Raw genomic sequence first — 15,554 nt, forward strand, 5'->3', positions numbered from 1 at the left:
GGCAAAACAAACGGGCAGAGCCACATCCACTCATCAAGCCAAAGTAAAAAAGAAATGCGATTCTTTTAAGATGGAATGGCTGTCGGATTGTGTGCAAATAGAAAAACAAGCAGTGAAACTCTTCCTAGGACTCTTTCAGGACTCTTCCTATGGTTAAAGCAGGACTCTCACATATAACATAGTACACATCTCATGAACAACAAGATTTTTGTCTTTTTCATTTTATGTGCTGCTGTCATTTGATTATTTTAATAAGCCATGTAACTTGCTATGATCCAAGGTAACAAGCATGATACTGGTGTGTGGCCACAGCGTACCCATCTGATGTTGCTCACAGTGGTCCTCAGTGTGCTCAGGGAACTTTTGTGTCTGCTCAGACACATGAAAAATTAGAGGGAACATTGCCTATAGACTACCACTCTTGTAAAATTTGTCAGAATCTACATCCATGTTGTGAGTTGGTGGTCATTTTACATTTACTTTTTCATCATTTAGCAGGTCCTTTATTCCAAACGACTTAGAGTGAGAGACATAATCAGCTACTATGCAATCGAGACCAATGTGAATAAAATACCTTACAGTCCTAAACTACCTGGCACAATTACAACTACCTACTAACAGTGCAGAGCTATGGAGTAGTGAATCGGGATATAAATGCTGCATTTTGGACCATCTGAAGTGGCTTTACCACACAATTCAGCATAACTGTTAGAAGTGAATTGCGGTATTTAATGCAGATCACATGACTTGTACAACCAGCAGTTGTGCTTAACATTATCTTCATGAATCACAGTAGCTGGGATAGCATTCTCAGGACTGCTCTGAGATTTTTCTATGTACTGATAGCAGCTTTAACACATGCAACACAACAATTGATATTGTATTTAACTTTGTCAGAAATACTCTCCAAATCACCATCCCAGTCATTGCAGTCAAAGGACTGCAGAAGCCAGAACCTACACACACCTCCAGAGGACAGATAGGACTCAGAAGATATGGCGGGTGGCAGCGGGGGATGTTTTTGAGAACAGAATAGTGTTTGATGAGGTGTACCTCTGTTCTTTCTCTCTCTGAATCTCTTGGCTGATATTATTGATTCTGCTTTGAAGTTTAATGCGTCTCTGTTCAGGAGGGAGGTGGCTGCAGTCTGCCGGAGCCAAGCCCTGAAACAAATTTTAAAACTACATTTACAAAATTCAAATATGACCACATAACACATTAACTGTAATGGAACATGTGCAAAAAAGGTGCAATGCTCACCAGTTTCAGTGACAGCTGTCAGGGGTAAACAGGGGTAAAACATCATCAAAAGTGATTTTATACATCTAGACATTTAAATAAATATACACACATTAACATAAACCCACATCTTACACACAAATTTATTTGTATACACATGCATTTTTAAAAAGTAAAAGCACATATAAAAACATATATTTATATATAATACCCCTCGCTTGAGACTGCGAAAACACTGTTTCCTTCTTGTCCTGGAGCCACACATCATGAAGTCATTCAGCTGCTGGGTGATAGGTGCTCTACAGGCAGGGGGGGGGCGTTGCAGATTATGAGCTGGGGCCTCTGGGGAAGGCAAGATCGGGGGTGGGGGTGGGGGTGGGGGCTGGTGGGGGGATGAGAGCAGTCTCAATAGCTGCAGTAAGAGGGAGAGCTGTTGTCAGTGCAGCCAGATTTGAGAGTGTTTATTTGCATAAGCATCAGCTTTATGTTCAAACCTTATTTTTTCGTATAAAGGGCCATCTTTTTTTGCTTTGTCTTCGTCCTTCAGCTCGATTATCAAGGTAACTGGATTCCGAAACGCTCCGTCTGATGGTGGCACTATAGTCCTGGAATGCCACATCACCTGGAGGGTCGAATCCTGATTTATACACCTCCGCTACCTGCTGGGTGTCCTAACCATGCAAACACAATTATTTTAAACATTGTTTGTACTGGTATTGGTATTACTGTCCGTCTACTGTGAGTCAAATGTTCATATTACTGAATCTGAAAACGTTGTGCTAATTTGTATGTAATGGAAAAAAGATACAAAAAAAAAACATGGTGAGAAGCAGGATGTGTTTTTTCTTGTTTGGCCTTTTTCCATCTACTATCCAAGGAGACTCACCATCCGGGGCTGAACGCTTTCAGCTGCGTCCATCATGGCATCCAGGCAACGGCTCATAACAGGGAGAACCTTTCTCTCAGTATCCACTAACAAACGCATGCCTTCGCATATTCTCTCAATGCGCCTCTCCTCCATGTCCTGGATTCGCTACAAACACAGAAACACAACATTCCCTGACCTTCACCTTTCTCGGAATAACCAGGGCTATGTCACAGTTGTGCTATCTTACTTGGTATATAACGGGAACTAGGGTGTGGTAGTGCTGGTACTGGTCATGGTTAAACTGGCTTAAACTGGACTGATAGTCTTTCCTAGACTCTTCAGCAGCTTCTTTCTTCTGTTGAGCTGTCTGATGAGCCTGAGAGTGATTAAAATTTGTTCAGAGCTTTGTTATTTTTCTGAGAAGCATGCCATCTGTCAAAAAACCTGCTTGGTGGAGGTAATGATGTAGTGAAAACACTTCTCTGGCTGGTATTAAAAAACCTAAACTGCTAGAAATCTTGCCATTACCGTATTTTCATGACTATAAGGCGCACCTAAAAGCCTAGAATTTTCTAAAAAATCGACGGTGCACCTTTTAACCCGGTGCGCCTTTTGTATGGATTACGGTAATATTGGTTAATTGCGGCTACCGTAGTCAGTAGGCGTGGCCGAAGTAACAGCAGTAAGAGTGATAAATAGGAATTCTAGTTCAGTCCCAAACCATTTCTGTCTGTAAAGACCCCAAAATGGCTCATTGGCAAGAGAATTTAACGTGAACGAATCAATGGTACGGAAGTGGAAGAAACAACAAGACGACCTGCGCCAGGTGAAGAAGACTCAACGGAGCTTCCGAGGAAACAAAGCCAGAAGTGGATTAACAAAGGAACTCCAGCCGCTAGATATTGGTGTCAACAGGGCATTCAAAGCTAGACTGCCAACTGCGTGGGAGCGTGAACACACGTTCACCAAGACGGGGAGACAGCGCCGAGCAGCATACGCCACTATCTGCCAGTGAATCGTAAATGCCTGGGCTGATATATCAGTCTCGACCGTGGTCCGAGCTTTCAGGAAGGCAGGGATTGTCAATGAAATGCCAGACAACACCAGCGACACTGACCCTGATGACGACTGTGACGAGATGGAGCCGGCCATGTTGGACGCCGTATTCGCACAACTGTTCAATTCGGACACCGAAGAAGGAATTCGAGGGATTCCTGAATGAGGAATGAACTGATAAAGTGAGCTTTACGTGTTTCTTTTGTGTGTTTACAACTTAACAAGGCTGGTCATACTGTGAATATGGACATTACCATTTGAACAACGTTGTTATATTGCTATTGTTATATTGCTATTGCTTTGCACTACTTCGAGAATTACCGTATATTGTGTTTGCACTAACGTTTAAATTACCGCAACGGTACTACGTGATAAAAATGTTGCACTAAATCGAAGATTTATTAAACCCCACTATCCACTTGTGATAAAAATGTTGCACTGCCTGTTATAACTCGCTGTTTTACGCGAAAACACTACGTCACTCGGGAAAAATAATAAAACAGCTGTTTATTCATTTGGGAGTGAATGGAGTTGTGAGAACGCCAGTTTGTATTCTATTAATAAAGTTTGACTGACTTATCTGACTGTTTTATTGACATTCCTTTTAGCGCAGCTTGATCTAGTGAATGCGTCATGAAACAACAGGCACTACGCAGTTTCTATGCTATGCGCCTTATAACACGGTGCGCCCTGTGTATGAAAATAGTTCTAAAATAGGCCGTTAATTGAAGGTGCGCCCTATAATACGGTGCGCCTTATGGTTGTGAAAATACGGTATATTTGATCCAGACGTGATCTTTAACTCAGACATTAAATATTGTTATAAATTTTATGCAATTACATAAAAATCAGGTTTTCCCCAAAATTATCTAAAAATAGTTATTTTGAAAAATTTCTAGCTTTCCACACATAGGTTAAAAAAGATCTTACCTTCAAAGTGCAGCGCTGAGGGAGATAAGATCAGAGACAGTTAAACATAAATCATGTCTCAGATGTCAAGGTGATTCTCGATGGCTGTTCTCAGGCATCCAGTTGTTAGCATTAAGCAATACATGGGGAAATCAAATCAAATCTATGTTGAGGCCTTTAATATGTGAGTGCCTATAATCATCATTCAATCAAAAAGAACCACTGCTTCTGAAACTGTTTGCTAACTGACCAAATCATAGAAAAAATAAAAGAAATTTAGGATTTGATGTCTACCACTGTAATCAGAAAGCACAAAGAGTAGAGTTTCTACTACTTCTAATGTGAATGTATCTACCTTCTCTCCATCTGTCTTGTTGTCAAGGTCAATTCTGTTGCAGATGTGCTGTGCTCGCTCTGCCTCCTTACAGTCTCGCTCAAACCGCCGTTTACTCTGAAAAAATACAAAGTAAACACCAAAATAACTAGATCATCAACCTCAACATTAGCATTTATTGTGGGCTTGAAAGTGTTCAAAAAATGTAACCATGCAGGTTGTCAAATTGTAGTGGATGTGGAATTATTCCTGTAGTTCATGAGAGTGGGCTCAGCCCTCTTTATCAGTCATCAGGAATGCACACCTACGAATAAAGTTTTCCAGCCCTTTTGCTCTGTACTCTCCTGGTAAGATATTCACTAAAACCCTGTTTTTGTTTGTTAAAACCATAAACTTGTAAATTGAATGCTTTCCAGTCACTAGTAGTGACATTGTTTCAACAACCTATGGAACCATCTCACCAGCTTTACACCTTTCTCTCACAGAAATCATTTGGATATGAATTATTACTTTACATCTCCTATGTTCTGTAGGACATTTTAAAATATATGTATAACAATAAATGAAAGTATACTTCATCCAAATTCTTTATTCTTACAATATTGCCTTCAATAGCAATTAAACTGAAGTAGGTTTGTAATTGTCACTTTTATTGATTATATGAATGTGGTATCTGACATTATCCAATTGGAGCGGGACATTTGGTTGTCTCTTCCAATCCTGTCACAGCTCAGTGACTCACAGCTCAGCTCACTGTCACTCACATTACAGTAACAGTGTGTACTAAAATCTATACTAGAATCTTTATCGCCTACTCATTGACACTAAATATGCGCTGTAAAGCCTAAATGGCACGGCTAGAATTAGTCAACCTTGTATTTCTGTGCACCTACTTTCCGCAAATAAGTACAACTTGGATTTATGAATATCATAAAATTAAATTTTTTAAACACCATCCACATCTTTTCCACCCAATTCCAATCCTTTGAAAATTATGTGATCAGCCGTGATTCCCAAATACTTGATCAGATCAGGGAAACCCGTTGCTTTTGGAGTTGATGGAATCATAAATAATAGAGAAAAAAGCCAAATGTAGGATAGTGTTGCCATGTCCAATATGTTTTATGCCATTTCTTTGTGTTTTGTTCTCTTGGTTCTCTCACTGGCCAACTCCCTCCTATCGCAAGCAACTCCAGAGGTTCTTGGGTTGCCAATTTCTATCTGTGCTTTATTGAGGACTATAGTAAGGTGGTAGCACCTCTTACTAGCATAACCTCCACTTTAAAGGCTTTCCAGTTGTCCAATGAGGCTGAAGTGGCATTCTGCCAGATGAAGTCCCTATTTGCCTGCATCGCTGCAGGAAGGTGTCGGGTCGGGTCCGCTCCGCCCTCCTACATGCTTCCTCACAGTACCAGAGGCAGGCCAACCTTCACCATGTTCCAGCCCTGTCCTATCTGCCAGGCCAGGGAGTCTCGCTTTCCTCTAAGGATCTCTCCCTCCAAGCTGACTCCCGGAATCTCATTCCTCATTTTCTCGCACCATTTGTGATTGACCGTATTGTCAACCCCTGATGGTGGCCCAGCTTAAATGGCACATTCCTCGCCACCACATCTGGGATAACAGTCCTCTGTGCACCTTATACCGGGATCATCCCAATAAGCCTGGTAGGGTGCCAGGATTCGCCCATTGACGGGGAGGGTGCTGGGATGTGCAGGTCAGATTTGTTTTTGCTTTGTCCCCTTTTTTTTAAATACTCATTTCCCTTATCTGTGCAGGCTGGATTTCTCCAACCCCCTCTTCTGGAGTTTGTCACCTGCTGGTTGCGAGCGCATCAGGAGCAGCTGTATTTATCTCTGGCCCTGCCAGTTTGTCGCTTTAACTCCATGTGGTAATTGCGTACCGTCTCCTGTGCTCATTCTTATAGAGAGAAGCTAGAGTTTTGATTTCTGTTTCTTTGATTGCCTTTTGTTTTGTTTCCAGCCTCAGCTGCTACGCTCAGTTTCATTTTCTGGGTCCAGCCTGCTCTGGGCCACACCTGCAAGTTTTGCTTGGTGCTCTTTTTCTAGTTGACTAAACCTTCCTTTGGCAAAGGACTTTTCTGATCGTGGTCTGCATTGTGGGTTCTGTCGCACTTCTGCCTTAACAGAGGCACTGGCATGGCCAGTGTGTTTTGTGCCATTTGTTTGTCTTTGGTTTTCTTGGTTCTCTCTCTAGGGGTGTGGTGGATTAGCTTTTGTACCGTTTGTTTGTGACTGTTACACTTGCAGCTATTTATCAATCAACACTCTTCAATAGCCACTGCCTGCTGTTCACCAGCATCTGATCGTTTGTTCTGTCTTGTGGTAAACGTGCGTCAGCAGTGTCCTCATGATTCGTACCTTAGAGTAATTTTGTTCTTTTTTTCACACCTCTTCCTAGGCCACCACGCACCTCTCTTTCGGAGGAAGAACCTGCACTTCATGCACCTCACTTTCCACCGCACAGTGCACTGTAATCTCAGTTCAATTAAAGTCTTGTTTAAGCACTGTCAGCTGTTGTGTGTCTCCTTACGGGTCCAGTCTAAACTCTGTGTGTAACAAGTGTATCTACATGAAATATTTTATTTCTCTTGCCATAGCTTATTTAATACTTATGTTATCTGTAATGTTTGGTTCAGGGTACCCTCTCTAAAAGCTAATAGAGTATAAATACATTTTAAAATGACATAATACAATTTGTGGTTTAGCTATTTGACCACTGTGCTTTGTAAAGTGCTGTGTGTGAGCCACCTGGTACGAGCCAACTGGACAAATCTGTTCCTATTCAAGTAATAAATGTGATGTTAAAAGTCTGGCTCATCCATTTGAGCACAACAAATTCCAACTCAAGTAAATCTTGACTGTGTATTCAGACCAACATCATAACTATTTACACAGTTGTTATGATGTTGGTCTGAATACACAGTCCACACTTAAACTTTGAATAAAATTGGAATTATACAAATTAGCATGGTGATCGGTGCTGAAAGATCACCCACAGTTTCCAGTTGTTTCCAGGAATTCTCAATGTGCTGTTGGGCACGACGACCATCTTGAAAATGCTGTAAAAATAAAAAACACGAATAACTTGCTGATGACAATGTTGCAATTTTTACAATTTGCAAACCATATTTTGACATAAAATTGTAGAGTGTGTTTGCGCAGTTGTGTGCATGCGTATGTGTATGTACGCACACTCTTTCTCTCGGTCTTCAACTCCTGAGTGTATCTCATCAGTTCACAAACTACCTGGGAGTTCAGGTTTTCAGATAGTTCTTCTTTCTGAATTGAAAGTTCATGCAGTTGTCGAAGAGTCGCAGCAAAGGCCAAACACCATGTGTACCTTTACCAACCAATCAGAGAAAGGATAACAAAAATGTTTCAACAATGGAGACAATACCACTCACAGAAAATGGCAGAGAGCAGGGAAGAGCAGGTTAAGAAAGCACTTAACGTTTACAGCAGAACTAGTCATCCTCTATTAGCTACTGAGTTTCACACACAGCCAATGTAGCAAATGCAGAATGTATTGTTTGCAAAATATCAAGAGGACACAAGAAAAAAGTCATTCATGGGTAAATCTCTACTTTGTTGCTTCCAGAACTCCACTGCATTTAAAAAACCCAAATGTTTCCATAAATACAGCACCCTCTACAGACACATATTGTGCTCTATGGGGTGCAGCAAAGGATGGCAATTTAGATGGTTCAGCATCTTTCACATTTTGTAGTCCTGGAGAGTATTTAAACAACTAAGGAGTTCATGTTCTAGTTAGAAATTATGAGTGTATATTTCCTTGTGTGAGGGGTCCATAGAAAAGAACACCTAACACTCTGAATTACTTCTATTTTCTCCTCATGTCTGCATCCCCCATTCCAAAATAGCCTGAAAATAGATTTATTTTTTCCTGGCAGGAGAAAAGAAGCCAAAATGATTCTTGTAGCACTGACTGCAATTAGATTTTTTTTTAAATTTATCACGATGTCAATTCCTGAAATTAATAAAACCTTCAAAGATGGGAGCAGCTATGTTACTGTGCAGAACCCTACTCCCAGGCCTAGCACTCACAAGAAGATATATTATAGGTGTACACACTAATTTAGATATTTTGTTCTTTATAAAGAAACGTTTAGCATATTAAGGTCTAATCTAATCTAGTTTTATTTATTTATGGAAAAGAAAGTGAGTTGATTACAGAGAAATAACAAAATAAGCCTTATTTTACTCAAAGAAATTAACAAAATGTATATTGTAACTCAGGTGAAAAGGCAGGGCACCTTACACCTTATTAGCTATGTTGGCTAATTTAGCTGTAAAAACTTCAGTGAGATGCTTCTTGTAGCCCAGTCAAACACATCAGTCTTTAACATTGGTGTGTTGAAGATTATTTTTCTAGAATGCTTCATTTTATTCATGCCAAACATATACCCTGTTAAAATGTCCCAATAATTCTGTTTAGCCTCATCTGTCCAGAGAACATTATTCCGTAAGTAGTGATTTTTGTCTCTTTCAAATGTTAGTCTGATCTTCGTGTTTCAATCAATCAGAGCAGTTTTCTCCTTCCACACCTCCCATGAAAGTTCACCATGTGCACATTTACCATCAACAGTAACAAGAGTTGGAGGTCCCATGATGACATCTTAGGGCTTTTGGTGAGTTGTTTCAGCATCATGTGGTCTGTGCTCAGGGTGAAAATGCTTGGACAAGCAGACATGTTTGTTTTCAAAGTCCTACACTTAAATTTTAAACAGTGGAATGGCTGATTTAAATTATTTGGAGATCTTTTTAAATTTCTTACCAGACTTGAACACCACTATAATCACTGGTGGAATCAGATTTCCCTTTTGATTTCGCCAAAGTGTTCATTCTCACACAGTCAGGACACCAAACTAAATATCTGAAGTTTAAATAGGGTTACACTCCATCAGAAAGCAGAGTTAAAATTCTCTATTCAAGTGCACCTGATGGGATACACCTTTGTTTGCCATTTAATTGGACTTTTTTTTTTTATGAGACCAACCTGCTTTCATCCTCTCTCCCTCTCTTTATTTGATACTTCTTGGAAAGGCTCCTAAGTAGGAAGACAAATACATATGTTATTAATCTCATTAAAGGTACAATAATACATAAAACCAATATAAAAAATATATAAAGAACAAACAATCACCCACACACATACATATTTTCTTTCTTTATATTTTTTTCTTGACTGTACCCCTGAATGAGACAGCTCAATGCAAGGCCCTACGTGAGCATTTGGGGGCAGGTACCTTGCTCGTGGATACCTTGGTCAGTGCTCCAAAGGTGTCCAGGCACTTCTGCTTACTACTTGAACACCCAGTTCCCTACAGACTGAGCTACCACCACACAAATATATACTAGCGGTAAGTAGTAGTATAGATAAGTAAATATAGCTGTCACACAGAAGTTGTATAGCAAGACATAAAATACATACTGAATATCTGTATACGTAACCTTACACGTGCACAGACACACACACACAAATGTTAAAATGAGGATCATTTGAATATTATACTGAGGATCAGTATGATGACAGGCACAAACAGCTGGGTTAACAAAGATAATGACAAGAACAATGTTTTTACAAGAACAATGTTGGAAGAGGCAGGCTAGAAGAATCAGAAGGATCAATAAGATTTCAATGTTACCTGATCTGTTTGGCATAGCTCAGCTCAATGTCTGCTCTCTCTTTAATAAACTTGGTGTATCTCTCCAGGAAGTCAATGCCCCAGCCAGTGTGTTTTTCCAAGCTATCAAACTGATCCTGAAACACAAAAAGAAAATGTTCAGTTCTTTCACATATTCTATAAGTCTACCGGCAGCTGAACTATGAATTGATTACAATGCATGATCTACACTGTTACCTATAAATTTTTATTTTAGACTTTTTATTCATATACATCAATAATCACTTTTGTCCAGACTGATGAATAATTTTGGGAAGATTTACTTTGTCTACAAAGAATAAATCACATCTTAATCATTTTGCCCAAATAAATAAGAAATATTTGACTCTAACAATGGGCAACGGTGTATTACGTTTAGTTCAAACTCAAATGATAACCAGTAGTGGTGGTAAATTTTAAAGTTTTCTACATTCTATAAACTGTACAAATGCACCTACATAATGCACCCAGGATTCAATTTAATTAAATTCAAATGTATTGATACAGTGACCTCTGAACAACCAACAGGAAGAAATATGAAGAACTCTAGAACAGGAACAGGCTCATATGTGGGGACCCAGCCAATAGGAGAAGAACAGACACATCAAATGTACATACATTTACCTTAGACATTAGCATTACCTGCAATGCTAGCAGTGCTTGAAATATTTATGCTGAAATGCCATTTCAAGATGGCACTAGTTCAGCATACAATCACTCTCTTTTTTCTGTTATCCTGTTTTTCATATGTGTGATGTGGATGTATCTGCTTAGGCTTATGGTTAGTATCAGCGAGGTGTTGGTACAAGTCAATGCTTAGCTGCGATCATCCTGCCTGATTGATCCTCACCTCCTATATTCCCGTTACTTCAAAGTCCTCCCACCTGCCTTTCCTGGGCTACAGTCATAGAGCTCAGGAGGTCAGGAAAAGGCTAGAAACCACAGCAACCGGGAAAAAAAAAGAGTCAGCTAATTTAATCGAGGATTCCCTCAACCATGCCTGAGATCTGGGAAAAATTTGGAAATCATAAACTGCCAGGGAGCAAATAGAACAGCATGTTAAAAGGCAGCATAGGAACTTGCTAAGAAAAGTGCCATTAGAAACACCATGGTAAATGCCCTGGCCCCCAAGCTCAGCAAAGTAAGACAAGCCAGGTTCTCAACCTGGTCCCAATGGAGTGCCCTGCAAGCGCTACAGGTTTATCAACTTCAACAACTTCAGCTCAACTTTATTGATCCCTTTTGGATGAATCCCTCAGGGAAATTTAAGATAAATTTAACTGGATTTCAGGAAATATGAACTCCCCCAAAGTAATAGAGCTATTGTGGAAGCTAATGACAGCTACCTCTTCTTCTAATTGCTGACCATAAGGATGACCATCTACCTGCTAGAGAATGACTAGATTGACACTTGGACAAGTTGATGTCATGGAGCTGAATAAAGGTCAAACCTGCCAAAGCCATAGTCTGTCTCTCAGAAGAGGAGTCTGTTCATCAAGTTTACATTCAAGAGAATGCCAGAAAGCTCTTGAGCTAAGAGAAGCCACTGACCGGTCAGTAAGGAATGCCAATGCTGAGGTTCCCACTAGCCGAATTGTTCATCAAGAATGTCCCTGTACAACAGTCTGTACATTTACATTTTAACCATTTAGCAGATGCTAGCGACTGACGGAAACACATCGAGCCAGTATGCATTTTAGACTTATGTGAATAAAATACTACTTTACAGTCCGAGACTACCAAATGCAAGTGTGACAATCAGTGATATAAACAGGAGAGAAGGAGCCAAGAGGTGAAATGAGAAAGGAGGAGGATGAGTGCTGTTAGAAGAGCATATGCTCTCAAAAGAACTATGTCTTCAATAGCTTTTTCAAGGAAGAGTGGGTTGCCCATGTTATAACAGAGCTCTGGAGGTTGTTCCTCCATTGAGAATAGGTTATGAAAATAGCCAGAATTGCCATGCCTGTACAGATGGCTTTATCAGATGACAGTCATATGCGGAAGGAGTGGTGGCATGGGCTCCAACAGGAATGTTCAAGTAAAAGTAAACAGATCCAGCGAGTACTCTGTAGGTCAGCATGAGTAACTTGACTTTAATGCAGGCAGCTACAGGTAGCTAGTGAAGCTCTATTAGCAATGGGGGTGTTGTGGGTGTGTGTTGTTTGGTTGAAGACCAAATGTGCTGCTGTATTGTAGACAGTAGTCAATGCCGATCACCATGGCTTGTACTGGCAGCTAGGTGGCATGAAGTAACCTTAACCCTGCCTCTTTGAAAGGGCATAATATTCACAGTGTGACTTTTATATTTCAATTTAATGTCACCCATTTGTTGAAATCTGTTTTCACTTTCATATTTTTTGGGGGGAAGATGGGTTTACTTTATTTTATTTTAGAAGATTCATTGGGAAACTACTGTGTTCAAATGGATTCCAACAATTTTTAACTGCGGTTGAATAGCAAATTAACAACACAATCAACATTTCCGGGGGGAAAAAAGAAAAAACATCCAGAATGGTTAAGCAGTGATGAACAGATCTGATCACAAAGGAATTCCATAAAGAAAAATTCCATCAAACAACAAATCAATCACAACTTTTTGTTGTTCTAGTGGCAACAATAGGCGCAAGGTGCAATACCCATTCAGATAAATAATTGGCCTGATGGGGGTTCACCCATTTTGTGAACTACTGCTTACAGGGGGTGCTAAGGCAGTCTCAGAAAATTGGAGGAAAATTGAGAAAAAAAAATGCAAACATAACAATACAATACAAAAAAACTGACTGTTATTATAAATACAATGTACTAATGTGTACTAATATAACATTGCCTGCGTGTTCTTGATGTCACTGTTTCTGGCCTGGCGGTTTGTGTGTGTCGTTAAGTTGCTCTGATCCTCAAAGTAGCATGTAGCTAGCTAGTGCAGGAATGGTCAGGTTTTTGAAAAGAAAAGGTCCCATGGAAAAGACAAAAAGCTCAATTATGGAAACTGAGTACTTGTGGCAAAATAAAATACGCAATAAAGAGGCAACATCCTCTTCCCTGTGAATCAAGGAAAAAATGGCTTCTTTAAATGAAAAAATAGCATTCCTGAAGAGTCAAAACTTATAGCCTTCAAAATATCAGCTATAGCTGGTATCATGACAAAAGGAGATAGATGAGAATGATAAATGACCATGACAGAAGGGTAAATCCAGACACAACACGAAGAACTGGCATTAAATGTGGCTGATATTGAGAAAGCATACTGGAAAAAGGCAAAAAAGATTGATCAATAAATTACATTTTTATTTATTATCTCCATGCATGCATACATTAATATGGAGTTGTTGCATTCTAGTGACTGACAATGACAGATAGATTGAGGATGGAATGATTATAATGATGATTGATGAGAAATGTTGAGTTATGATTTAAAGTCTGCATGCTCATGTGATGCAGAGCATAATGGAGGTTCACGCCAATTCCTGTCTGCTTCCTGTGATGCAGTGCATAATGGAGGAGGCAGAGCATGAACCGCAGTCGTCACTCACCATGTTGCTATGGCAGAGCAGAGATACCCCCGCCCCCCATACATACACACACACGCACACACACAGGATGAACGGTTAATATTAAAGGGATTGTTTGAATGAAACCTACCCACAGCTCAGTACCCCAGTTAGAGCTCATCATGTAACTCCACTATGGCTGCTCCCTCTTGTAATCTGACATCTACCACAAGATGCTGCGTCTGATCCCCATGCGTATCCCTTCCAACACACCAATTCCTGTCTGCCTGTAGCAGTCTGTCATGGATGGTTGGAAAAAGAGAGGGCATGGCTAAAACTGAGCATGCTCAGTGTGTCAGTATACGAGAATAAAACAGCTGTGATGGCATCATAGTACCAGCAGGTAGTACTACCCTACATTACACTGTATACAATGAGAAAATTAGATTAATGAAATACATTTGAGAAAGGTTAGATGAGTTTAAATACTTTTTTTAATCATTTCATGGTATCTCTATATGCCCTTTTTATTTTATTTTTATTGAATATAACCTCAGCTTAACTAAACCTTGACATAAACAAATTGCATATAATACTATTCAGAAATGTTTTTCAAGGATTGATTAAGTTAATGGAGTTACTAAAGCAAAACAAGATTGTTGATTTGTTCGTAATTTGAACCCATTTGTGAATTTGAAAAATCTACATTTCAATGGCGGTCTGATCCCCGGCTGCAGAATCGAGCTCTAGGGACATGGAATGTCACCTCTCTGATGGGAAAGGAGCCTGAGCTGGTGCGCGAGGTTGAGACGTTCTGACTAAATACAGTATAGTAGGCCTTACCTCGATGCATACTAAGGGTATGTTTACCCCGGTGGATGAGAGGGTAGCCTCCCATCGCCTTCGGGTGGGGGAACGCATCCTGACTGTTGTTTGTGCCTATGGCCCAAGCAGCAGTTCAGCGTATCCACCCTTTTTGGAGTCCTTAGAGGGAGCGCTGGAGAGTGCTCCTTCTGGGGGCTCCCTAGTCCTCCTGGGTGACTTCAATGCTCACGTTGGCAACGACAGTGTGACCTGGAGAGGTGTGATTGGGAAGAATGGCCCCCCTGATCTGTGTCCGTGGTGCCAGCGTTCCACGAGGCTGAAGTGGATTCGTACTTCAGCGCCTTCGAGCGAATAGCTTCAGTGCTTAACTGGCCAAGGGACATGTGGCCTGTCCTCCTCCAGTGTAAGCTGGTGGGAAAAGCACAGGAGGTTGTGTCTGCTCTTTCGTTGGAGGATACCCTACAATATGATGTTGTGAAGGAAGCAATTCTTCGTGCCTATGAGCTTGTTCCTGAGACCTACAGACATAAATTTAGGAGCCATAGAAAGTCGGGGGGACAAACCTTTATTGAGTTTGTACGTGAAAAGGGCAATCTCTTCGATAAATAAAGGTGTCTACGTTGTTCAGAGCTGCTGTCCTTGCAGATGAGTTTGTGTTAACCCACAAGAATGTTTTCTCGTCTCCCCTCCGCTCTGACAGATTTTCTGCTTCTTGAGCCACCAGCGCCCGAGCCCAGCCCCCCCCCCCCCCCCCCTTGAAAAGGCTAGAGGGCACCCGTTGTCCCAGCCAGGGAGTCGTGAGTGTATTTATTGCCACAAGAGGGGCCACGTCATCGCTGACTGTCTGTCGTTGAAACGAAAACAGCAAGCACCCGCAGCTGCTCAGCAAAAGAACGTGTGCCTGGTTAAAACGTTTCGTAAACGGGCTACTGAACAAGCTAACGCCATAAGTGATAAACCAAATCCTTGCTTCACCCCTTTTACTTCAAAAGGCTTCGTCTCATTGACTGCTGGGATGACAGACCGTAAGGAAATTACCCTGCTGAGAGACTCAGCCAGTTCCCAGTCAATCATCAAGGCTAACATCTTACCGTTGTCATCAGCTACATCTTGCCACTCTAGTGTTAAAAT

General features: G+C 40.7%; 1 protein-coding gene across 2 annotated transcripts in view; it reads right to left on the reverse strand.

Annotated features, from left to right (window-relative positions):
* Nucleotides 1-13,913, reverse strand: part of fnbp1a (formin binding protein 1a) — a 28,547-nt gene extending 14,634 nt beyond the window's left edge. Inside the window, exons 1-13 of one of the 2 annotated variants that reach the window (XM_029830228.1) lie at nt 13,750-13,913; nt 10,093-10,208; nt 9,444-9,494; nt 7,619-7,766; nt 7,423-7,485; nt 4,428-4,523; nt 4,094-4,108; nt 2,355-2,483; nt 2,126-2,272; nt 1,734-1,910; nt 1,451-1,651; nt 1,261-1,275; nt 1,054-1,163 (exon numbers count right to left, since the gene is read on the reverse strand). In XM_029830228.1, coding sequence (XP_029686088.1) covers nt 1,054-1,163; nt 1,261-1,275; nt 1,451-1,651; nt 1,734-1,910; nt 2,126-2,272; nt 2,355-2,483; nt 4,094-4,108; nt 4,428-4,523; nt 7,423-7,485; nt 7,619-7,766; nt 9,444-9,494; nt 10,093-10,208; nt 13,750-13,782 — 1,301 coding nt within the window. In that variant the 5' untranslated portion in view covers nt 13,783-13,913. The remainder of the gene's footprint in view (nt 1-1,053; nt 1,164-1,260; nt 1,276-1,450; nt 1,652-1,733; nt 1,911-2,125; nt 2,273-2,354; nt 2,484-4,093; nt 4,109-4,427; nt 4,524-7,422; nt 7,486-7,618; nt 7,767-9,443; nt 9,495-10,092; nt 10,209-13,749) is intronic. The other variant, XM_029830229.1, reaches the window with a different exon arrangement.
* Nucleotides 13,914-15,554: the final 1,641 nt, after the last annotated feature.

The sequence above is a fragment of the Takifugu rubripes genome, chromosome 21, assembly GCF_901000725.2.
Source record: "Takifugu rubripes chromosome 21, fTakRub1.2, whole genome shotgun sequence".
Classification (NCBI taxonomy): Eukaryota; Metazoa; Chordata; class Actinopteri; order Tetraodontiformes; family Tetraodontidae; genus Takifugu; species Takifugu rubripes.